The sequence below is a fragment of the Ursus americanus genome, chromosome 11 (assembly GCF_024610735.1).
Source record: "Ursus americanus isolate L20-20 chromosome 11, mUrsAme1.1.p, whole genome shotgun sequence".
Classification (NCBI taxonomy): Eukaryota; Metazoa; Chordata; class Mammalia; order Carnivora; family Ursidae; genus Ursus; species Ursus americanus.
This window is the reverse complement of record NC_142137.1, coordinates 45747124-45772468: the sequence shown is the minus strand read 5'-3', so window position 1 is coordinate 45772468 and position 25345 is coordinate 45747124. Positions and strand designations below refer to the sequence as shown.

The window sequence follows — 25345 nt, the reverse complement described above, 5'->3', positions numbered from 1 at the left end:
TCTTGATTTCAGCTGAGGTCATGATCAGAGTTATGACATGAAGCCCTGAGTCCAGCTGGGCATAGAGCCTGCTTGAGATTCTCTCCCTCTCCTTCTGCCCCTCCCCCTGACTCACTCCTGTATGTGCTGTATCTCAAATAAATAAATGAATCTTAAAAAACAAAAAAGAGGGACACTTGGGTGGCTCAGTCACTTAAGCGTCTGCCTTTGGCTCAGGTCATGATCCCAGGGTCCTAGGATTGAGCCCCACACTGGGCTCCCTGCCCAGCGGGGAGTCTGCTTCTCCCTCTGCCTGCTGGTCCCCCTGCTTGTGCGCGTGCACTCTCTCTTTCTCTGATAAATAAATAAATAAATGAAATCTTTAAAAAAAGAAAAATATTACTTTTTATTGAAGGTGAGGTAATAAATATTTTCTACAAATATTTATTAAGCATCTACTGCATGTTGGCCCATCCTCTTAGACAATGCATTTACAACCAGGAACCAGAAGTGGTTCCTGGTCTAAAAGGGCTAATGGAGGAAAACAGTAGAGAAAATATAGAAGTAAAAGAAAAACAGGAAAGAAGGAAGGGAGGGAGGAAGGAGAAAAAGAAGGAAGGAAGGAAGGAAGGAAGGAAGGAAGGAAGGAAGGAAGGAAGGAAGGAAGAAAGAAGGAAAGAAAGAAAGAAAGAAAAGAAAGGAAAAGAAGAGAAAAGAAAGGTAAGGAAGAAAGAAACCAAAGTTCTACTTTTGGCTTTTCTGCCCCTGACTCATAGTATTAACTTGAACCAGTGACCAACTTTCGTCTGTTAACTAAGCCCATCCACACAACAGTGAGAAAATGCTTCAGCTTCCCTGTTTGAATGCGGGACAACTGCTGAGATCACTTACATAAATATTTTTCTTTGAGCTCCCTAGAAGACAGGAACTTTATAAATATTTAGTATTATTGTTGCACCTTAGGTACGAGTAGACAGGAAAATTATGATACTCCTCTATTTACGTAAGAAACAGCCTATTTCGGACAATTCCAGTTCATGCCAAGCAACTTTGCATTGGTTTGTTAGTGTCCCTTGGGCTTTCCTTTTTCCTTTCTCCTCCCCCCCTTGCAGCTGATGAATGTGGAAATATAAATAAACCTTCACAGCAGAGGGTAGGAAGGTGAGGAAGCTCAGCGTGGGAGTAGTCATACTGGCCGACCTCAAGCTGTGTATCAGAATGGGTGAGGATTCAAACTAAACATTAGATTTTAAATTCCTGATTGAAAAGTGTGAGAAAATGATTCATTTTAACAATGAGTAATTTGGTTGCATGTTCTGTACTTGAGTAAGACCTTGCTGAATCTCTAGTTTTGTCTGTTCTGTTTCTTTTTTGGATACACACGGTGAGAAGAACCCTAAAAAAACGGGATTGTAACTGGCATGTTTAGAGTCTGTTTGTTTCAAGTGGAGTCTTCCAAAATTAATTCACCTGTTTCTTTGCAAATTCTTGTCCCACAGGCTGTTCCTCCAAGATTTTAATGGGACAAAGTTCCAGAATGATGTTCTCAGAATGCATACAAGGGTTATTTTTGGATGGTGGACTTTCAGGTGATCTTTTTAGTTTACTTTCTTATTCATACTTCCCCGCATTTCCTGACTTTTTTCCTTCTAAATAAGGAGCAAGTTATCATTTTTACAAAAACAATATTTTTTGTAAATAGTTTTGAAAAATAATAAAATTGAAACCCCTTACCACTGATTTCATTCTTCTCTCTGCCCAAGTTTCTAAAGGACCTCTACTTTCTTCTTGCTTTCCTTGCCAATTGAAGACTAGCAGTTATGCAGTAATTCATTTCCAAATTGGGAAAGTGAGTCCTCTGTGCCATTGAGTAGGCAGTCGGTGTTGGTCTAGGGAGCTCAGGCAACTAATGAACTACACTTACATAAAATTTTCTCTTTTGTCTTCATTTATGGGGATAATTCAAGCCAAAGCAGAGTGGGTCTCTTGCATATGAATTATGCTGGTAATGTTCTGCTTATTGACCTAATGTCAAGATGATTTTAATAGTTTTAATATTTCTTGAGCACTCAGGGTGTTTTAGATACAATGTCAGTTACAGACAAACAAAAGACAATAACTCCACATCCAATGATTCTACTTAATGAAATAATAAAAACCATTTAAGACTTTCTCTTTTGTGTATCCATGTGTGGTCTTCTTTTCTATTTTTGCTTCAATACAAATGCAGAGCAGAACACTCAACATATCTGGGGACCAAGCTTTCTCCCCACCATCCAACTTCCTAAAGAGGATGCTTCCAGGAGGGTCTGCAAAGGCATCTATTCCTTTTTCTATAAATATTTAGTAAGCACCTATTGCGTGCTGGTCCGTACCCCAGGTAATGGATTTACCACTGGAAACCAGAAGGGTTCCTGATCAGAGAGGCTAATGGAGGAATACAAGCATATCAATGAGGCCTGGATGGAATATTTCATGAACACCACTATGGAGGGGCCAATGTCATCTGGCAGAAGTATCAGAGGAAGGATCAGAAAATATTTCAGAGGGGAGAAAAGGCAAATGTGGCAGAGTGATGTGAAACGGCAGGACTCTCTTTTGAAAATTCTAGAGGTAATTTTCATGTCTAGAGGGCATGAGGTGAGTGAGGTGAGAGTGATGGAAGGTGGCGCCAGAACATTAAATGGGGGGCAGGTTCTAGATGTGAATTTAGGACTCATAGAACCAACCTCAGGAAGCAGATAGAGCTGGGGGTTCCAGGCTCCTCCATGCTAGGAATAAAAGTAGGGTCACAAAGCAGGAAGTTTGCCTTTGATTGCTCTGGAATAACTGAGGTCCCCTGAAATCCTGCCCACCGTGGTGAGTGTGCCTCACATGGTGCCAAGACCCATTCCTCTTGGCCTCCACGTCCACCATGTTGTTCCTCTCTCTCCACATGCCTCTTCTTTCATGGCTGGAGCCAGCGGCAATAGCCAAGACCATGGTACTTGTAGGCACTCAACTCTTTCTTGCCTTGTCCCACAGTTTCAACAGCCCTCTTCTCTGATGCTGGCCTCTTGTCATGGCTAACCCTGTAGACTTCCATCCCCTCTCTCCTTGGGATGGGTTCCTTCTCAGGCCGCCCTGGAACTCTCTAGTCAGCAGATCCACTTGAAGGTCGCCTCCCAGATATGGTGACATGTGCCTGAATCTTTGGGAGAACAACATTTTGATGCAGGCTGGTGACTTTGGAAAAGTTCTAGGAAAAGAAATGGAAAGAGAAAATAGGAGGAAGAAAAAGCAGGCTGCACTATGACTTGAAGAGAGAGAACAGGATGTACATATGGGTGACTCCAAAGTCAGAGTAAAGTGTACATATTTGTAGTATTCTTTTTACCTCTATTTTTTCAACTGAAATCCTCTATTATTTTTCTATTTTGTATTGTTTGTATGTTTGTAAGCCACTTTAGAACTTTTTTTGAAACATGGCAGAATATAAATACATGACTAAATAAATACAGAAGGTAATTTATAGTCACTGCATTGAGTACCTAGCGTTCTGAAGACAGGAGTGATGTGGTCAAAAACACTTTTTGCTAAAACACTTTTTGCTAAACGCGACTGTGGTCCGAACTTGACACAGCAGGAAAGAGGATTTCAAATTATAATCTAACTTCCAAGTGATGCTTTAACCTTGACCTACGATGGCAAAGTAGTTGGCAGCATTTGTCCCCTAAACACCAAAACTGACCCAGGAGGAAGACACGCACCAGGGCTCTGACACCTGCCATCAGGAGCGAGACTTCCCCAGTCTTGGGGCTCTCACAGGGTGAAAGGGTGGGAGAAATGTCCTGGAGGAGGTTGGATGGTGTCGCTTTCGGGGGGGTTAGGGAGATCTCTTGGTACAATGGCTGCAGAAAGCCAACTGCAATGGTTACCCCAACTGGGACTTTCTTTTAGGGTTCCTCCACCGAAACCCAGGATTATCCCTTTCGATCACTCAACTCCTCCCCCTCTCGGCTAGGCTGAACTTGCCCTCTCTTATCAGTTTCTCCTTTCCCCGGGACCCCGCCCCCATCCCGCCCCAACAAGAGCCCACATTCTCCCAGAATTAGCCTGCTCACTCCTTTACCCTCGCCCCCAGCCCCCTTTTCCCGGCTTCTGCCTCCTCCACCCAGGACGCCCCCCTCTTGCCTCCCCATAGAGCCCAGACCTCGGGGACGGAGACCCGGCTGCGGCGCCGCAGGTGGTTGGGCGGGAAGTCAGAAGGGCGGAGGGTAGCCGGCGGCGGGGAGCGGAGCGGGTGGGGCCCCTCCCCGCGGGCGGGCGCGCGGCGGGCCGAGGGGGCGGGCCCAGGCCTCCCGCGCGCCGCCGCCGCCCCTCGAGCCGCCTCCTCGCTCCGCCAGTCGGCGCGACCCAGGTGCCGGCGGGCAGGAGGCGCCCGAGGATGTGCGGCTGGCTGCTGCTCCTCCTCTGGGGGCTGCTCCCCGGCGCGGTGGCAGGGGGCTTGGACCGGGCCCTCCCTCACCGCACCCTCCTCGACTCCGAGGGCAAGTACTGGCTGAGCTGGGGCCCCCGGGGCGGCAGGCTCGCCTTCCGCCTCGAGGTGCGCACCGCTGGCTACGTGGGCTTCGGCTTCTCGCCCACCGGGGCCATGGCCGCGGCGGACATCGTCGTGGGCGGGGTGGCCCACGGGCGGCCCTATCTGCAGGTAAGCGCGTCCCCTCCCGGAGCCCGCCCCGCCGAGCTCCGTCCAGTCTCCCGCCCTCGGGGCAGGCGCGAGTGCAGGCGCTCCCGCGGCCGCCCGGTGTCCTCCGCGGCCGGGGCTGGAAGCCGTCGCTCCCCGGAGCCCTGCAGCCCGAACCCCGCACGCGCTCCCCTTGGAGGTCGGCTCCCGCACCCCCGGAGCCAAAGGCGCCCGCCGCTGGGCCTCGCGCCTCCGCCGCCCGGCCCCGAGTCCTCGCCTGGGGAAGCCGAGCACGGGTGACCTCGGGAAGCTTTCTCTGAACACTTTCCTGTCCCCAGCGCCCCACTTACTAGATTCCCTCACATACACACCTGCCACACATCCCCGTTCATCCCTCCGGGGAAAGGAGAACGACCCTTTGGGGACCTAACGGGACGACTGTCAAGGTTGGAGGGACCTGTGAGCTTTAGCACTTTGCTGTCTTGCTGTCGAGGACCAGGATCCCAGAACTCACCAAATCGTAGCTCTTCTGGAGTCCTCAGGCACGGAGCTGAGGTCAGCTGCCTCATCTGAGAGATGAATGCAAGGTCCCCAAAAATCATTTAGGACCTTTGCTATTCTGGGAGCCGGTTAGGATGCCCATTCAGAGACCCGCAAAACTTAGAGATCCCCAGGCAAAATCCTCTAGGAAGTGGGGAAACTTTTAGCTAATTTTAATAGCTAACAAAGTTAATTTGACGGCTGCCTATTTGCTTTGAAAGAGTCGGAGTAGATACGATACGTTGCCTGTTCATAGATACCTTTATGAATGGGGGGGGGGGGAAGAACTTAAGAAAACCACAATGATTAGGTGGTTGGATTTTCAGGACATCTTTGTTTGATCTTGACAACATTTGGACACTTTTCCACAATTACATAACATCGTGGTGCTTATACTCTGTTACTTATAAAAGTTCATCCCGAAATACTGCCCTTTGCTGAAAGTCTCTCCTTCCAAATGAAAACTCCTTGCTGTTCTGGCATTGGGTTAAGGTTTTGATGATATTAAAATCAATGCACCGGATGAATACCAAAGTGCCTTTCTCAGTAATTTTATTCCTGACTTCTAAGTTTGATTTCCACAACTTTCTGGCTGAGATGTTATCAAATTTTAACTCTAATTCTGGCACTGAGCTGTTAACTCTGGCTAGAAATAAAGAAAATGACAGTAATAAAAGCTTTAAAACCATCCTGTTGTCTGTTGTTTTCATAAATTAATCTTTTTCTCCCAAAATAAGTATTCTACAACTCCAGTAAAATTAAGTTTTATGAGGATTGTGCTTTGTTGAAGTCACTGATGTATAAATTTCCTCCTGCGGCAGCATTTCAGGCATTAAATTTGTAAACCAAGAATTTGATTCCAGGCACAGGCCTTACTAGATGAATAACTTAACTCTCTAATGATAATGAAGAAGAAAATACCTTATTTAAATACCTAATTGAGCCAAGTCTTTTTGTTTGTTTGTTCATGGTGGGAGAGGCAATGTGCCCCTTAACTATCCTTGCAGGTTTTGTTGAAAGGGACATGGAGAATCTTTCTGTGACAATATAAGACAGGGTATACTTTAAAAGATAACTTGATATTGTTTCCCCCCAAAGAGTAGCATTTCTAGAAAGCCCATCCAATTTGATATCAAATGAAAGACCAAGAGTAGAGTCCTGTTTCAACATGCCATAATTGGCCCACCACAAAAACAGACTTTGTTAAACTACAGAGTGTTTTCACACTGCTGGTGGTTCTTTATAAAGATTGCATAAAAATTAACTAAGTGCTCTCTGGATTGACTTTGAGACCTAGAAATTTTCTCAAAGTAATCAGTGAATACCTATCACTATGAGATAAGCCTTACAAATGGTCACTTTCCCAATATATTTAATGAGCAAGAAATAAGATTTTCCCCTCATTTTTATTCCTAAGGAAATAAGATCCTTATTTTCATCTATAAATGGTAATTATTTTCTTAGCGGATTGACATCCTTTACTGTTCCCTTTCCTTAATCTTATTCATTCTAGGACATATAAAATACACTAAAAGTTATGCTAATCAGTTATATGGAAAGAAAATGGACTAAAACCTCTTTAATAAAATGAAAGACACCAAACACTAAAAATGAAAAGAAATGTGTCAGTTCCATCTGGGTCATCCAAGCTAGGTGATTTTCCAAAACTTGAAATCGAATCTTCTCTCTAGAAACTATTAATTTGCGAGTGTTCACACAGTGATGTGATAAGGATATCCTAAGCAACTATACCAAAAGTTGAATAGGGTTCTTAAACAGTGTATGTGATTCAAGTAGGAGACTTTGGATTTGATGTAATTTTACTCCCAGCGAGAATGAACTTTGCCAAACAAAGCATTGGCTTCTGGGGCATCCACGCACTTGCAGCTGCTCATGGTTGGAGATGGCATCAGGCTGCCTGATAATACCCTACATTGACACCGGGGTCACCTCCCCTTGCTGCTTTTTTTTTCCCCATAAATTTTATGTTCTTCTTATTTAATTTTTAAAAACTTGAACTTCAGATATTTTTTCTGTCATTGCTCTGACTTCTATTTTTCTGGTTATCTTAAACTTTTATATCAACTCCTGAATAACTGTGTGAGAATAAATTCCAGCCAACCAGTAGAGAATTATTGGTTAAAATAGGTGCTACAAACCCAAATGCCTATAGAGGTCACACAGCGAGTATAAAAGAGTGACGAGCTTGATCCCATGCTACAGACAGTAGAGAGGATGGAGGAAAAACGGGTTTTGTGACTGAGTTACTGTTTTGTGGGAATGCAAATGGGTATTGGCAGATCTTTTGTTTTTGTTTTTGCTTTTTTTGAGAAAGATGGAAATTTAGATGTGCGTAAATAAAATCTGATTACGAAATCCTGGCCACACTTCAAGTTTGTACAAAGCACCATGTAGAGCACATATATACACAAAATTTTAGTGGAGATGAGAGCCCATGGACAACTTAATCTGGGGCCAAGAGGGAAAAGGCTAAGGTTAGTAAAGAATCAACCCGAATTATGACAAGCCACGAAAGGCAGAGAGGCAGGTCCCATATCTCTTCAAGCCTGGCTTATTCTGTGCCAAGAAATGTCCAGTGTCAGAGGGGACCTTGCCCGTTTCTTTTTTTTTTTAATCTATTATATAACACAACACCCCCAAAACATAGTCACTTAACACAGTGACAGTTTGCTCACAAATCTGCAATTCGAGGAGAGACTAAGTGGGGACATATCTCTACTTCACTTGATGTCACCTCTAGGGTGAGTAGTTGGAATCATCGGAAGGCTCCCTCAGTCACTTGCCTGACTGGCAGCTGCTCTTGGCTCTTGGCTGGGGATCTCAGTGGTGGGAGCGTGGCCACTCCACGTTGCCACTCAGTTTCCCCACAGCTGAGTGGCCGGGTCCCCGTGGTCCCAAGAGGCCCAGGCAGAAACTGGATAGCAGCCTTTTATAACTTAGCCTTTGAATCATCTTCGCTGTAGTCACATCTCGCTGGATTCATGAGGGAACATAGACTCCACCTCAGGATCACATCGTAAGGGGTTCACAGCGGAATGAAATATATGCATGTGGCCATCTTTGCAAAATACTTGCTTCCACACCCATCCCCACTGACTTGTCACCGTCTCCTTCCTATGACCACCTTTGAGTACGTGTCTACATGGCTTCACTCTCTCTTGACGCTACTGAGATTGGGAGGCAATATTCACTTATTCACCTTCTTTCGTTTTACACACACTCTCTCACACGACTCACAAGGAGTTAGTGAAGAGTTACTTCTATTCCACACTCCCCCGCCAATAAAGACTACCGAAGCTCTACAACTCCATATTTTTCAGTGGTTGCCAGTCACAGATTCAGAGTTGGGCCCAATGAGAATACCTCCAGAGGGCAGTGTGACATTTGCTTGTAGGCTTGTGGAGCGAAGAATCAAATTCCGATTTTCTTGCCTCAAGGCAATAGGCTTGGCTACCGTTAAAACTATACCCAGAGGAGAGGCTGTATGTCCATTTTGTAACCCACTGACCCAGTCTGGAGACAGTTCCTCAAATGGTGTATAACCAGGTCTGATCAAATGGGAAAGAAAAGAGAACTGTGGTTGGGAAGTGAAGCCTGTCTCAGTATAATCTATCAGATACACTGTTGTGGAGTGGCTCACACTTGGGGTAACATGACCCCTGGGATGCTGCTGAGGTCATTTCTGCACTGTCTTTCACAGGATTGCCAGGGGCGGGGGTGGGAAGCAGTCTTTCCTCTTGCATTGGCTTTTGAAAACCTCACTATTTTGTCTCAATGAATTAACTCTCACTTCCCTGATGGATTCATGTCCTTTCCTTGTACTTTGCCCCTTTTTGACACAGTGCAATCCCACCCCCACCCCAGCCACTTAGCAACTGTGAGTCCCCATTTGAGGCAAGTAATCCGGGTTGATGAATGCCTAGTTTGTGTGAGTTAGAGAAGAGGGCAGCATTGTCGGATGTGCCGGTTGAATTTGCACAAAAATTGATTCACTCTTCCTTTGGGGGTAGAAATGGCTAGTGAATGGAGGCTGAAACATATGTCATCGTTTGTTACTGCCTTGCTTCTGGGCTGTCTCTAAAACTGAAACATTTCTGTGATGAGAAGTAAGTCTTCAGCAGCAGGGTAATTGCTGCTGGGCTGTTCGCTGAGGAAGTGCTTGGAAATTGTGCTGTGATTTGAAATCACAGAAAACAGGGAGCATTCTTTGTGGTTAACGATGTGCTGCTTTTAAGCGCACCCCAGCCAACGGCAACAAAGAAATGTTTGGAAAGCAAATTGAAAAAGCTGTAAGGGAACGATGAAGAGAGTGTACAGCCCTGACACAGCTCAGCTGGGGCTTTGTTAAGAGATATTTATAAGTCTTCAGATTATGCCCCCCCCCAATTTCCAGATGACGAAGGGACCTCTCAAGCTTCGTGCTTTGTGCATTAGTAATAAGGACACGTGAGCCAGTGCAATGCCCCACACACGATGAGACTCTTCAGCTGTGTGGTTCTCCCTGGCACAGCAGATGATTTCATAATGCCAGCCAGAGGAAACAGGGCAGACCTAAGAGCCAAGGGAATAATGCACCTGAACTGACCAGCAAGTTCAAGGCTTCAAACAACCAATGGCATATTTCTGGATTCTTGGAAGGAAGGCAGAGTCCACTTCAAAGAAAGTGAATGGTGGCTTATTGATTCATTTTTTGTAATAGAGTCCTAGTACAATAAAGTTGCTGGCAAAAGGAATTAATTCATTATACACCCCCGTGTTTCTGAGAATGTTTGATCCATATGAAAAAAAAAAGACAAAACCGTGCATATGGTTGCTTCACAATGCTGTTTATTGTAACTTTTTTTTTTTTTTTAAGATTTTTTATTTATTTATTTGACAGAGACAGAGACAGCCAATGAGAGAGGGACCACAAGCAGGGGGAGTGGGAGAGGAAGAAGCAGGCCCACAGAGGAGGAGCCTGACGTGGGGCTCGAACCCGGAACGCCGGGATCACGCCCTGAGCCGAAGGCAGACGCTTTAACCGCTGTGCCACCCAGGCGCCCCTGTTTATTGTAACTTTTAAAAAAATAATCAGTACAGAATTTTAAATAGACAGTTGTTTCCCCAGGAAACTTCTTCCCAATCTGTCTTTCAAGTTTGTTACATTCTAGAGTAGACCAAAAAAAAAAAAAAAAAAAAGGGCTGCTCATAAGGATAGCATATAGAGAATTCTAGAAAAATAACTTCAAATGTGTAATTTTTGTTAACTGTAAAGTTAGAATGATATATCGAGTGCTATACAAATAATGTATAGAGCAGATTTAATTTGCTAGTGAGGCTTTTCCTATTCATCTCATGTAGCCAAAAATTATGAGAAAACTTTAAACAGTTATTGCTCTTACAGGTGAAATGTTGCTGTTCTATGTATTTACTTGCTGCTCTTATGAGCTCAGTGTTCAGGGGCGCCTGGCTGGCTCAGTCTGAAGAACAGTGACTCTTGATCTCAGGGTCATGAGTTTGAGCCCCGTGTTGATGCAGAGATCGCTAAGAAATAGACAAACTTAAAAAAAAAGAGCTCAGAGTTCAGTTGATTCCCCTCAGGTTTCCTAAATTTCCCCACACCCTCAATTTTACAGGTGAGAAACAGAGTCTTATGTACCTATTAAATGGTTTGTTGGAGACCATGCAGATCAGCAGCCTGGATTCATTTCCTCTGGGTTCCGGTTTGCTGTTCTTTCTTCTCCTGCAAGTAAGCGGTAACTTACATAAAAACATATGCCAATTTTCTTCCTTAATAGTTAAAGAATATGTATAATAGAATACATTCTAAAAGTGTTGGTAAAATAAAATCATAGTACTTCTCTTACTACTTTTTTCCCACTACAAATGTCATAGACATTTATTTCAATGATATGATTTTTCATTCATTAAGTTCTCAATATATGCCATACATTATGAGAAGTCCTTAAAGCGTGTACTCTCATGTAATTCCCACAATAGTCCTGTGAGGTCAACGTCTTATTTCTCCCATTTTGTAGATGTACAAACTTGAGGCTCCAGGTCACACAGCAGGGGAATCATTTGTGACTCTCATGAGTGAGTAAAACACTTACCTATGAGCAGTGAACGTTGGAATGCTCATTCATTCGTTTAATCAATATTGACTGAATTTTGTTGACCAGTTCCAAATCCTAGGGACATAGCATTGAGTGAGATGAAGCCAGTGGTGTCATGGAGCTCAGATTTTGTTGGGGGATAAACAAATACGTAAGAAAAATATCGGAAAGTGCTGAGGTTTAAAATAGAGTGATGTGATAAGGGGAAACCATGTGACTATTTCAGATTAGAGTGCTTATAATCAAGACCCGAAGGAAAACAAGTGTCCCAAGTCTTAAAGGTTATCTTTGGAGATTAATCATAGTGTTTACAACTCAAAATATTATATCTATGAAGAAGATTATCTGGCATGTGCATCAAAGAAGTTAGTAGACCTTGAATATAGGAAACTGCTTACCTGGAAGAAATATAATTAATGTTTTAACAAATGTGTCTGAACCACATGAGCTCTCTTTTCTGTTTCTGTGGCATTGCTACACAGAAAGTGTAAGCTCCTCTAGAGTCTTTCAGGCTTTGATCTAGAGACTTCGTGATTTTATAGAACTTTCTTTCTTAATTCTAGGTGTGAATGTTTTTCTCTTATACTCTGTGTTCTTTCTCATCTGCCATAATATTAGAGAGCTAAAGAACTTGGAGAAGCCAGATCAGCAAAACACACGTGACTGTGGCAGATTTCCAACTTTTGGGCAATTTTAAAATGAAAACACGGAAATCTCGGTTTGTTAGAGAAAACTAAATTGCTGAGAAACTGAGAAAGATATTTCCTATGCCAGAAGTCCCCAAACTTCTCTGCACATTAGCACCACTTGGGGGTCTTTAAAAAATTCCAATGCCCAGGTAACTGCCCTCCCTCCCCCATACCAATTAAATCTCATACAATCTCAGGGGGTGGACATAGGCATGAATAAATTTTAGTTTCCCAGGTGATTCTGACCGGCAGACATGTTTGGGAACTCTACTGACTGACCTTATGTGTTCAGGCTCTTTGATAAGAATCAGGTGACTCCTTTGTGGTCAACCTACAGAAGCTTGGAAGATTCCAGGCATCTGGCATGGGGATGCCAAGGAGAATTCCATACCAAGTCATTTAGAGTGCATTTGAAGTTTGATGTTTGAAACAAGGGCTGGCGTATGTGTAGATACTGAAAATTATTTTATAAAATAGAAAAATAAAGTGGATTTTCCTAAAAGGGAAAGGCTTCTGAGATGAGCTTGACAGAGTTATTGATAACTCTGAGTATTTTTTCAGATTTACATGCTGAAGCAAGAGTAGCAACGGAAGGACTGTGGGTAGTGGTGTATTTCAACATATGCTGAACCAGAAATCTCTCTCTTCCTCATAGCTTTCTATCATTTCTATACACCTTTTGTCAGTTGGTTCTAGCTGCTGTATTTCTAGGCAACAGGAATATCTGCTCACACAGAGTCTAAAATTCATAAGTTACATATGGTTACAGGGCATCAAAGGAACATTAATAAATGAAAGTTCTGGATAATCTCAGCCTGTATTTAAGCCAAGAGGAATGTTCTACTTTAAAATCTTTTATTAGAATTCACAGTAACAAAATGGACTCCCTTTGTATTTGGAAAAATTCTCAAGTGTCTTTGCAGTTATGTAAATAGATATCTTCTCCCTTCCTTCCTCTGTTCTCCAAGGGTCCTAATAAGCAGTGAAATGCCCTGAAGCTATTCCCTGCGGAAGGGAGAAGGGGAGTAGTAGTGGGAGTGGTAGATAATTAGTATTTTATTAGGGTCTGGATGGAACATTTACAAGTTGGTGACTGTCAGTGTTGCCACATCTTCCTGAGGTACCAGGGACGACAATTCCATGTGCTTGCTTGGCAGGTCATCAAGAAATGCTTGCGTAATAACAGCTGAACACTTAAAAGCAGGAATTCTTGGTGTGAATCCCGGGACTGCTTGCTGCTTATTGGATGGGTGGTCCCTGGCAAACTCCTTAGCCTCTCTAAGTGACACTTTCCTTTATGAAGAAGGGACTCCTGCTATCTAAAGCATGGGGTTTTGGTGAGAATTAAATGAAACAGGCGTGTAAAGCTGTTCGGCAAATTATGTGGCGCATTGAAAGTACTTGAATACAAGATGTTACTATAATCGATCAAGCAATCAGAGAAATGTCAGAATTAGCAGGAGATGACATGGAGACAAGTACGGCAGCTTTTCAACTTGGGGAAGAGGCTTCTGCTCAATGTAGAGATGGGGGATATTGATAGCGTTTTGTAAGAAAATTTGAGGAAAACCTGTAATTCGTTTGTGACTACTTTGCCATCATGAATGACCAGAGACCAGCCTGGTTTAAATAAACACAGATTAAACTGACAAGATGGCATTTTCTTTTGCATTTGGTTTGCTGGACGTGTAGTTGAAGTATTAAATAAATGGTACATCTGAATGGCAGTAAGGGAATTGGCAGGGTCTCTCATTTCTTGTACGAGATGGACTAAGAAAGTCGAATTAGGCGTAATCATAGATATTTAAACATTCATACCCAAAATATGTTGATATCAGACTGGCTACATTAGACTAAGGGATGAGGACTCAAAGATGGTGATATATTAAAATAATGAAAGGAAACTAAAAGTTAAAAATTCACTGAGAATACACATAGAATTAAACACTTGGTTAAAAAATGAGTTGTGTATATATAAAATGTAAAATTGAACTTAATTAGAATTCCTATGGAAAAGTTCTAAATATTAGGTCATTTTAAACTCAGAATATGTGCTGGCTAAACGCACAGATGCAGTATTACCCTATACACTCTGCCGTTTACATCAAGGGAGGTAATATCGACAGATACTCTGTACCAGGCTACTCACATCAGAAGATAAGTTCTAGAATAACATTTTTAAGAGATCTCTAAGAGGATTACAAACATGGTTGAAATGTCTGGAAGTTGGGGTTCCCTGCGTAATGGGAAACAGATGTCAATGTTTTGCCTGAAGAAAGAAAGATTAGAAAAACGTGATCATTGTTTTTGAAATAGTGGACAATCTTCCTCAGGAACTATGGATTAGATGCTCCCTGTTAGGCTCCAGAAGGACGGAAAAAAGGCCCAATTAATATATTAAAAGGCAGAAGATTTTATTTAGTTCAGTATAACAAATGCATTTCTGACAATGAAAGCTCTTAAAATGGAATGAATTGCTTTGTGAAGTTGTAAATTCATGATCTTTTCACTAGAGGTATTAAATACTATGTAATCATCTCCTTAAAAATATTTTTGAGAGGGGCCCCTGGGTGGCTCAGTCGGTTGAGCGTCCGACTCGGGTTTGGCTCAGGTCATGACCTCAGGGTCATGAGATCGAGCCCCGCATTGGGCTCCTCCCTCAGCAGGGAATTTGCATGAGATTCTGTCTCTCTCTACCTCTGCCCCTCCCATATTCATGCTCTGTCTCTCAAATGAATAAATCAGTCTTTTTAAAAAAATATTTTTGAGAGAATTCCTCCTTTGGTGGGAGCTAGAATCAGGTGTCTTTCAGGTTGTCTTCCAGCTTTATGGTGATGCTGAAAATAACTTTATTCCACATTCATGCTTTTAGGTTATTCAAGAACTCAATAGAAGAGAAGATATTAGCAACTGCATTGGAAACTGTCTATGTTGTTTTTCACCCTGCCTCAGAAGTTGTCCCGTCTCTGTGGACAGGCATGCACTGCCCCATGAGAGTGGGTGTGAAACTGTTTCATCTCCCTACTGTGTGTTTCAGTATATTTGAATTATGTATAGTGAATGTGTATTTGAAATCTGGAAAAAAAAAAAAAGAAAGAAAAAGACTACATTGTGACTTGTATATACTCAGAAGAAGAGTGTGGAGGGCTTCCAGGGGGAAGCTGAATGTGAAGTTGGTGAGTTTCTGAAACTTGGTGGTGGCATTATTTTGATTTATCTCCTTCCAGTCTGCATATTCTCTGTCTTCTGACCTCCCCACCCCAGGAAGATGTCTAGGTAGGCACCTCAAGATTAACCTCATTCACCCTGTTTCTTTCCCAGCCTTCCCAGTCTCAGTAAATGGCAGCTCCTGGTAGCTCCAGTCAAAGCTGAGGAGTCTTTATTTTGTCTTCTCTTTCCTTCACCCCACATATGAAACACATCTTCAGGTCCTGTTGACCCTTCCTCTAAGCTAAATCGAAAACCTGCCCTCTTCCCTTCACTTTTACTATTACCACTCAAGCACAGACCACCCAGACCACTACATGACTCCCGTATCTTTTTTTTTTTTTTAAGATTTATTTATTTGAGAAAGAGAGAGAACACACACTAGTGTGGGGAGGGGCAGAGGAAGAGCATCTTCAAACAGACTCCCCTGTGAGCACAGAGCTTGACGTGGGGCTCAGTCCCATGACCCTGAGATCCATGACCTGAGCTGAAACCAAGAGTCGGTCGCTTAACTGACTGAGCCTCCCAGGTACCCCATGACTCCTGACTTCTGACCAACACTCTTATTCCTTCTTGTCATCCTCTACATGGTAGCCACAGTAATACACACACACACACACACACACACACACACACACACACACACACTTTTTTCATGTCAATCAGAATATGTCACTTGCTGCTTAAAGCTCAGATGACTTTTATATAAGCTTAGTATTAAATTTCAACTCCCTACCCTAACCTGTAAGGTATCACAAGGTCTGGGACTTCCTTTGATCCCTGTTGACCTCTTTCCTGGGCACTCTGTAGTTCAGCACCTGGCTTTTATTTGCTTCCTCAAACTGGATACCCACCCCCACTCAGGTCTTTTCTCATAACTGCCCTCTTTTCTGGAATCTGCTTCCTCTATAACCTCTTGTGGCTGGCTCCTAATTGCAATTTATTTCTCAGACTAAGTATCATTGCCTCAGTAATGGCTTTTCTGATCACTCAGCCTTAAGGCTTTCCAATTATTCTCTATAATCTGTTTTATTCTCCTTTAAGTATTTATTATCTAAACATTTTGGTTATATTATTATTAAAAATAATTTTTAAATTGTCTGCTTCCCCCTCCCCTCAACTAAATTACAAGTTTGATCAGGGTAGGGACTTTGCTACCCTGTATAGTCATGTAGCCTCAGCCCTACAGCAGGCTGAGAAATACTAGTTGCTCAACGAAATATGTGTTGGAAGAAAGGGGAAGGAAGGAAGGAAGGAAGGAAGGAAGGAAGGAAGGAAGGAAGGAAGGAAAGAAGGAAGGGAGGAAGGAAAGAAAGGAGGGAGGGAGAGGGAGGAAGGAACCAGTTTTAGTCTCAAAATTTACTTCTTGCATACAGTGGTCATGAGTAGTTAAGTCATCTAAAATCTTAAAAAATTGAAATGGTGGAATAGGATGAGGGTAAAATAACATCTTATTTCTATGATAAAACCTGAAATTGCTGGGGGTTTTTTTCCATTGAAGTTCATCATTAACCTAAAAAGTCAAAATATTAATTTTACATTCTATCTCTGTTAATTCTATAATGATAGCAAAGTATTAAATTACTCTGCATGAAAACTGAACTGAGATCATTGGCTGTTGAGAAAATCCAGGATGTGTATTTTCAGAAGGTGGCGCTTGAAGAGCAAACAGATTGTTGGGGGGGGGGGTCCCTTATTGGAACGCAAGCTAACAGGGCTCCTGTTTTAGCATTCCAGCAGCTATTTAACAGATCCCTTAGTAGACCTAAAGAGTTTCAGTTTCACCTGAAGTGGTTTCTAGAAGGCAAGGCCCCTTCTGTTTTGACATTCTGCTCCGATTTCTAAGATTAGTGAAGAAATGACTGATTAAAACCTGCTTACGCTGAAATCTGAAGATTATAGAGTTTGTTTATACAGTTTATGATATTTTTAGGATCAAAGATTCCCTTTAACACAAAAATATTTATTATTACACTACTGATATTATTAAACCACCGTAACACTTATTATAGAAATCGATATCACAAAGAGGAATGTTTGAAGTCACAAGGCTTTTGAGATTCAGAAAGAAGAGGAAATGCTACAAGCACCTGTTGAAGACAGTGACGGCAGATGGTAACATTTTTCTCAAGGTTCCCTGCAGGTGTGCTTACAATCGGTTTTCCAGGCTGAACCGGGTTTGTTCATATCTTTTATTCCACCCAGAAGAGTTTTCACTTCATCCTGCTTATCACAGTACCAGTCAAAGCTTTTCTGCTGCAGAGATTTTATTCAAGAGAGAGAAAAAAGACTGACAATGAGTAAGAACCATTTGAACATCTGTGTAATCATGTTTTTTTAACAAGAGGTCGTAGCAATCGTGCAGATTTTCAAAGCCGGCTTTTTGGATGTTAGTTTTAAAGTGGCAGTCAGGACTCCTGCTTATCACGCCAAGTGATAAACCAACGGATGCTCAGGCTGACTGACTTTACTCTCGCCGCACAGCATTTTGAAAGCTCAATGATATATTTCATCCTTTTTTTCAAAGCCTAGCGTTCAAAAGGCAAAATATCCTGTGAGAACATGTTTCATTTTTATGACACGACTGCGGATTAACTTTATTGCTGGAGTCTAGTTATCAACTCAGATTTTCAAGGGTAACAGGTAATATTTTATCTTTAAAAGGTAAAACAAGCCAAACACCTGATTAAAATAATAATCCACGATAAAAGCAAAAAATAATACCTTAATGACAGTTCATATTGAAGTTGATTTTTTTTAAGATTATTTATTTATTTCTTTATTTGAGAGAGAGAGAGAGAGTGAGTGAGCACAAGCAGGGGTCAGAGGCAGGGGGAGAGGGAGAAGCAGTCTCCTCTCTGAGCAGGGAGCCCGTTGTGGGGCTCGATCCCAGGGCCCCGGGATCATGACCTGAGCCGAAGGCAGACGCTTAACTGACTGAGCCACTCCACAAGCCTGAGGTTGGTCTTTGAGTTAGATATTTGAGATAGATGTAGATATTTGAGTTAGAATATGATTGAAATCCACATAAAGGGTCACCTAGGTGGCTCAGTCAGTAAAGCATCTGCCTTCGGCTCAGGTGATGATCCCAGAGTCCTGGGATCGAGCCCCACATCGGGCTCCTTTCTCAGTGGGGAGCCTGCTTCTCCCTCTCCCTCTGCCATTCCCCCTGCTTGTGCTGTCTCTACCTGTCAAATAAAGAAAGAAAATCTAGAGAAAAATCCACAACAGCCATTTAGCTAGAGTAACATAACTTGATGTTTCACTTTATAGAACATTAAAACTGAAAAACATAAAGAATGACTTCTGCAAATTTACATAATTAAAACATCTTCAAATCTTATTTTTAAACTTTTACAAAATCTTTACAGAATCATGATTCTCTGAATCCTCCTCAACCCTCTTGTCTTCATAAAGTCCATTTTTAAATGATACTTAATTGGAGCTTACTTTTATTTATCAGCATTTTATGTCAATTTATAATATGTGCAGTACATATCCTACAATTAGATTTTTACAGTGGCTGTAACATCTGACCATGACAGTGAGAGTGCATTGTGATCAATATTCCTATTTTTATTGTAAAAGTGCTAGAATACCAAGCACTATAGGAAGCTGGCTGAGGAATGGCTTTTATCACGGCTGCTCAGTAGTGCTGTGTCTGGCTCTATTTGCCAAATGGGACCTGCAGTGGGGGCACAGGGGTGCCATTCTGTTCTAATGGTAAAGGTGAAAATCAGATTGTAAAAGTGATCTGGGAGAATGTCATAAATATCTTATAAGTACTATACAGTATGGTTTTGTGAATATAAATTTCTAGGTGATATTCTTGGTATTCAGCCTCCTAATTGGTCGATGTTTTACTGTCAATTTCATTCTGCAGGTTATTTATTTTTTTCCCAAAGGATAATAGTACAAAATAACGATTCCGTGTAATTATTCACTCAGATAACGTGCATCCCTTTGTCTGTTGGGAAACCGCTAAACTCACTGAGCATACTTTTTAGGTTGAGCCGATCTGCATGAAGGATTTTCAAGATTGACTGTTCTTCAGATAAGTTGCTTTCTTTTCATCTCTTCTTTCCTCCCTCTCATCCTTCTTTTCTTGCTCCTGGCAAGAACAGTTGAAGGATAGGAAATTTAGGACCCAGATTTGTTTTTTCTTTTTTCTCCCCTCCTGCCTCACTTAATTGCACTTTTAAGGTTTGCCAATATGCCATTTTTTTAATTGTAAAATATCGACACCATTAAGACTATGTTTGTTTAACTCACGTATTTTTTTTATATAGGTTGAAGGAAGAAAGAAAATGCTGCTGGGGAATAATTTTGCACCCCCCAAGTTAAACTGTTTACATACTACTAAGATGTGAATATTGGATGATGGTTCTTGAATTCTTATCTTTTATTTCCAAAATTATCCCCTTAGTTAGAATTAGCAAAAGGAAAGGCAGGATGCTCCTTTTAAAATTACACATATTTAATAAGCATCTGCAATATGCAAGTCACTCAGGATATAAATTCACATTAGAAAACATTCTGAAAAAAAGTTTCTCTCTCTTAGATCTTTTTTTTTTTTGCGTTGTTTTTTTGCTTATTTATTTTTTGTTTTGCCTTATTTCTTTAAAATAGGTAGGGAATGCCCTCTTAGTGCGAAAGGATTTCAAAGAGCTGTTGCATGCATAAACTTTTTTCTTCTAAATGCTGATGTCAGTTTCATAAGATTCATGTCCATTTAGGGGCTGGAAGGTCACAACAGCGTTCCCAGATTTAAGTGCCAGATGTGTCTGCGTGGCAGATCATGCCGACTCAAACTCATGCTAGCATCTGGTTAAACACATTCCACCCCGATCTTAACCATATGTAAATGTAATTGAGAGCAATTGAGAAAATAATCTGTCTCCCTCTTTTTGTTCCAGTTATAGTGCAAACAATTATATTAAAGGTACAAATTTATAACGGGATTGATAAGATTAGCATTCTGTTTCCAGGCAGTTACCACATGGTTGAGAAGATAATTCTATGTCTAGAATATATTGCAGGCTACATGGGAATGCAAAAGAGAAGTAAGGATTCTAAGAAGGAATGATCACTTCCAGTTGGAATGATCAAAGAAAACTTCATAGAGGAGATAAAGTCATGAGTCTTGGAAAGAAGGGAGTGTTTCAATGGAGTTAAGTTTCAATGGGTGGAGTTAGCGGAGAGGATTTCTCAGTGGAGTGAAGAGAGTAGGGGGTATAGAGAAGAGTGTGAACAAAAGCGAAGAGATGGAAAACAGCAGAATTTGAAGGGAATAATAGATAATAGAGATCATGTGGTAAGATTAATGACAGACACTCTGAAAAACCAGGTTAGGCTAAACGGTAGAAAAACTTGAATCTAAATTATAGAACTTTGTACTATATACCATTGAATAAAACACAGTGACACATTGAGAGTGATTTTGACATAAATAATGCAGGTGGTAGTCTGAAGTGAGGTAGAAGAAGTTGTAATAGAGTAGAAGTAAAAGATGGGATATATTTTCAAAGGTCGAGCTGATAGGATTGTGGAAGTGTGAGTAACAGAGGAAGAAGTTAAAGAAGACTGCAGTTTTGAATTTGGGAAGATAGCAGGATACTGAAAGAAATTCAGGAAAACGAATCTTACAGACAAAGGGTGAATACAATTTTGGATATATTGCACTCTGAAATGACACTAAGACTTTTTTTTTAAATATTTTATTTATTTATTTGACAGAGACAGCCAGCGATAGAGGGAACACAAACAGGGGGAATGGGAGAGGAAGAAGCAGGCACCCAGCAGAGCAGGGAGCCCAATGTGGGGCTTGATCCCAGGACCCTGGGATCACATCCTGAGCCGAAGGCAGCCGCTTAACGACTGAGCCACCCAGGCGCCCCGACACTAAGACTTTTGAGTAGAATTATGCGATAGACTTTTGGATATGTGATACTGAATGAAGCTGGTGATTGGAAACTCGTGGAGTAGATGAGATTCCCAAAGGATTAAATATGAAGAAAGGAGATAATGTCAAGGGTTCTTCAGAATTTGATGTTTATGCTTAGAGAGTGGGAATAATAGAGATAAACTGTCAGAAGTAGGCAGTCAATAGTGGGGCTGTCCAGAAGTGGGGAGTGTGGACATCCTTGCCTTATTCCCAAGACTTACTTCTTCCCAAACTTAGGGGAAGACTTTAGTCTTTCATCATTAACTATGATGTTTATTGTAGGATTTTTTTATAGGTGCTTTTTATAAGGTTAAGAACGTACCCTTCTGCTGCTAGTTTACTGAGGATTTTACCATGAATGAATGTTTCAAATGGTTTTTCTGCATTTATTAAGATGATTGCGTGGTTTTCTTTTTTAGACTTCAATATGATGAACTGCATTGATTGACTTTGTAATGTTGAACCAACTCTGCATGATAATGATATATTATTCTTTTTTTAAAAATCACTAAGTTCTATTTGCTAATACATATTTGTGTAATGTCTTTGATTTTGGTATCAGGGTAATGCTGGCAACAAGCAATGAGTTGGGCAGTGTTCCTTGTTCTTTATCTTCTAAAAGAACTGTAAAGGGTTGATATTACCTCTTCCTTAAATATTTGGTAAAATTCCAAGTGAAAGCAACTTGACTTAGAATTTTCTTTGTAGGAAGGTTTTCACCCGCGAGTAGACTATAGGGCTATTCAGAGTATCTGCTTTCCTTAATAAATTTTGCTGGTTTGTGTCTTTCAAACTTTGCCTGTTTCTCATCTAAATTATCCAAGTTTCTTACATCTAGATGTGCATAATATTATTAACCTTTTAATGTCTGTAGGATCTAATGTAATATTTCCCTTTTATTTCATTTACATCTATTTGGTTTCTACTTGTCCCATTTGGTCTTTGTTTTATATTTCTCTTCTCCTGCTTTCTTTTAGATTAGTATTTTTTTAATGATTCCAAAAAGTGAATATTATTTAAGATAGAAGGAGGGCAAGATGTGAGCTATCATGTATCATAACTGAAATTCTCTTAAAGTGAGATGCGTGATCATAAGCTGAGGTGGGGAAATGCTGGCATCTTAAGCGGAGAAGGTTAGAATATTTGTCTCGAGAGGTCTCCTGAGAAAACAGTAAGGGATTAACACATGGATTTCTAAGCATTAGGAAGGGCCCAGCTCAAGGAAACATGTAACTGATAATACTATCTTGATAGCTAAGCTATGCTATGCTCAAATCTGAAGACGTGTCAAAATAGGCCTTAAGAACTGGAAAATGTGGAGAAAATATAATGGAATTACGGTGGTACGTAGGATATTTCACATTTCAGTTATAATAAAATCCATTCATGTTTCCCTCCATAAGTTTAAAGATACCAGCATCTTTTAGACAATCACATTTTGCCAGGAGTCTAGAGCTATGACCTAACTGGCAGCTGTCTTCCCACAGTATTGAACACTCAGCGGTTTGCGTAGGGTAGACGCACTCAAGGGACCCTCAGGGAGACCCGAGTGAAGTTTCTCCCATTTTCTCATAGCTAAGTTATCTGAAAAACCAGAAAAAGGTAGAATAGCTGAAAGGAATGGTTACTGGTGAGTGCAAATAGAGGGAATGAAAAGTTGGCGAGCCAGCTGGATATTCTGTGGGACTAATGGGTTTGGAAACATATTTGCAAGACTAGGCTAATTATTCTACTCTTCGAACTGATTGCATTTTGTGTTGTATTCTTTTTGTTTGCAAAAACTGTGATTGCTTGAGTCATGTAGTGAAATGTGAACTCAGTATAAAGGCACAGTTTATCCGAATCCCTCGCTGTCTATAGACATTGTTATTTCATCTACATATTGAAAATCTGTGTGATCCAAAGTGGGCAAATCACAGTATGACAGGAATATTTCATTTGAATTGTTTTCATAGTTACAACCGGTTCTCAGAATAAATTTTTTGACAGCCCCCAACTTGAGAGGTAGAAAAAATAACGTTTTATGTAAAAAATAAAATAAACAAGACAAAAAACCTTAATGTAGCTAATTTGTAGACAGAAAAATACAAACTAACCCATACTTTTCCTGCAGTGGCCACTACGGTGTATAGCAGTGAAGAAGGATACAGACTGGAGTCAGACTGGTTTTAAATACTGGCTTTTCTACTTACCAGCTGTTTGATTCTGGACAAGATGCTTAACCTTCTTTTTAAAAATATTTTTAGTTAATTAATTTATTTTTGAGAGAGAGAGAAAGAGAGAGCATAAGCGGCGAGTGGGGGGGTTGGTGGGAAGGGAATGAGGGAGAAGCAGACTCCCTCTTGAGCAGGGAGCCTGATTTGGGACTCAATCCTAGAACCACATGGGACTTGATCCTAGGACCCTGGGATCGTGACCTGAGCAGAAGGCAGCCGCTTACCCAACTGAGCCACCCAGGCGCCCAAGATGCTTAACCTTCTTGTGCTTTAGTGTCTTCATCTGTGAAATAGGAAAATAGTTTTATCTCATAACCTGATGTGAAGGTGGAAATGAGTTAATGCGTGTGCATGTATTAATACATGCTTAAACTGCGCCTGGTGGGTGGGATGTACTCAGTGAGTTGTAGTTGTCACCAGGGTGGAAAAAAAAGGTTAGTTGGGCTCTGTGCATCACCAGTAATGGGTTTGAGCAAATATCTGGGTGTCAAATTTACACATACTTGATAGCTACCTTAAAAAGATACTAGGAATAAAAATGCCAAATGCCATCCATTTGAGTGTACATTTACCATTTAAGTTTTTTTCTGATATAATTTATTTATTTATTTATTTATTTATTTATTTATTTATTTATTTTGCTAAGCATGGCAATCATTTCTTCAAATGTAATTTTGGTGTTAATAAAAATAATTGTGATTATATTTCAGCATGCATTTTCTAAATCAGCCATTTGTGGCTTTTTAAAAACAAAGTATCATCATGTACGGACAGGCCAGTACAATTAAGGCAAATCTGGTGTCTTAAGTGATGAAAATTAGCAAATTTGGTGTCTGTAAGTGATGAAAATTAGCACCGTGAGTTTTATAATATAGTAATATGTTAGTAAGGGCCAAGTGGTAGGATAGTAGGCAAATGATAAAATATAGCAAGTAAGTGGTATATGGTGCAGGGAAACATTGCAAAAGGGGAAAGGAAATTAGCATTAAATGGGCAATAACCATTGTAGGCAGTTTCCCCTCACACACTGTTTCATTTCTTCATCTTTCAAAATCCATAAAATAGGTATGTATTATCCCCATTTTACTAATGGTAGAACAAAAGCTCACAGAGTTTGACTTCGACAATTCTCCAAGGCTATTTAGGGGTAGAGCTAGGGGTCAGGTCCTCACCATTTGACTTCGAAGTCCATGACCTCTCTATTGCATTGTCTACCTCCCAGAAGTGATCTGTATACCACTGATCAAGTTTAGTACAAAAATCACAGCTGGGGGCGCCTGGGTGGCACAGCGGTTAAGCGTCTGCCTTTGGCTCAGGGCGTGATCCCGGCGTTATGGGATCAAACCCCACGTCAGGCTCCTCCGCTATGAGCCTGCTTCTTCCTCTCCCACTCCCCCTGCTTGTGTTCCCTCTCTCACTGGCTGTCTCTATCTCTGTCGAATAAATAAATAAAATCTTTAAAAAAAAAATCACAGCTGATTCATAAAAACAAAATTTCCCCAGTTTTTTGATATCCGGTAATTCAACGAGGCTCATTTCTTTCCATACTTTTCCACCGTATTTCATTTTAATAAGCTTTTGCTATTAAAGCACATGCTGAAATGACCTATAACCTCAGTCTCTTTGCTTTTAGGAGAGGTACAGGGAAGCCGCACCTGGTATAACACTGGAAAAAGTGCTTACTTTGGGGTTGGTTCTATCTTTGTCACAAACTAGTCAGTTCATTTTGGGGCCAGCCATTTCACAGTGTTGACGTTCCTCTTTTTGTTTGTATAATGAAAGAAAAGTACTAGGTGATCTTGAATGTCTGTCTTTTCCATCTCTTTCAATGCTCTAGGGTATTGTAAATCCATATCCCATTTTCCTGAAGGGCTGGAAGTTCAAACACAGACCACTTTTATAGGGAACTGATTTCCTAGTTGGATACCCTAGCTCCTTGAAAATTCCCAGGACTTTAAAAATGACTATAGATACAGGACTTTGTAATA

The 25345-nt window shown here is 41.1% G+C and overlaps 1 protein-coding gene across 1 annotated transcript in view; it reads left to right on the top strand.

Annotated features, from left to right (window-relative positions):
• Positions 1-4349: 4349 nt before the first annotated feature.
• MOXD1 (monooxygenase DBH like 1) overlaps positions 4350-25345 on the top strand; it is an 87098-nt gene continuing 66102 nt past the window's right edge. The window contains exon 1 of the mRNA XM_045805541.2: positions 4350-4669. Within this exon, the coding sequence (XP_045661497.2) occupies positions 4406-4669 (264 nt within the window). The 5' untranslated portion in view covers positions 4350-4405. The remainder of the gene's footprint in view (positions 4670-25345) is intronic.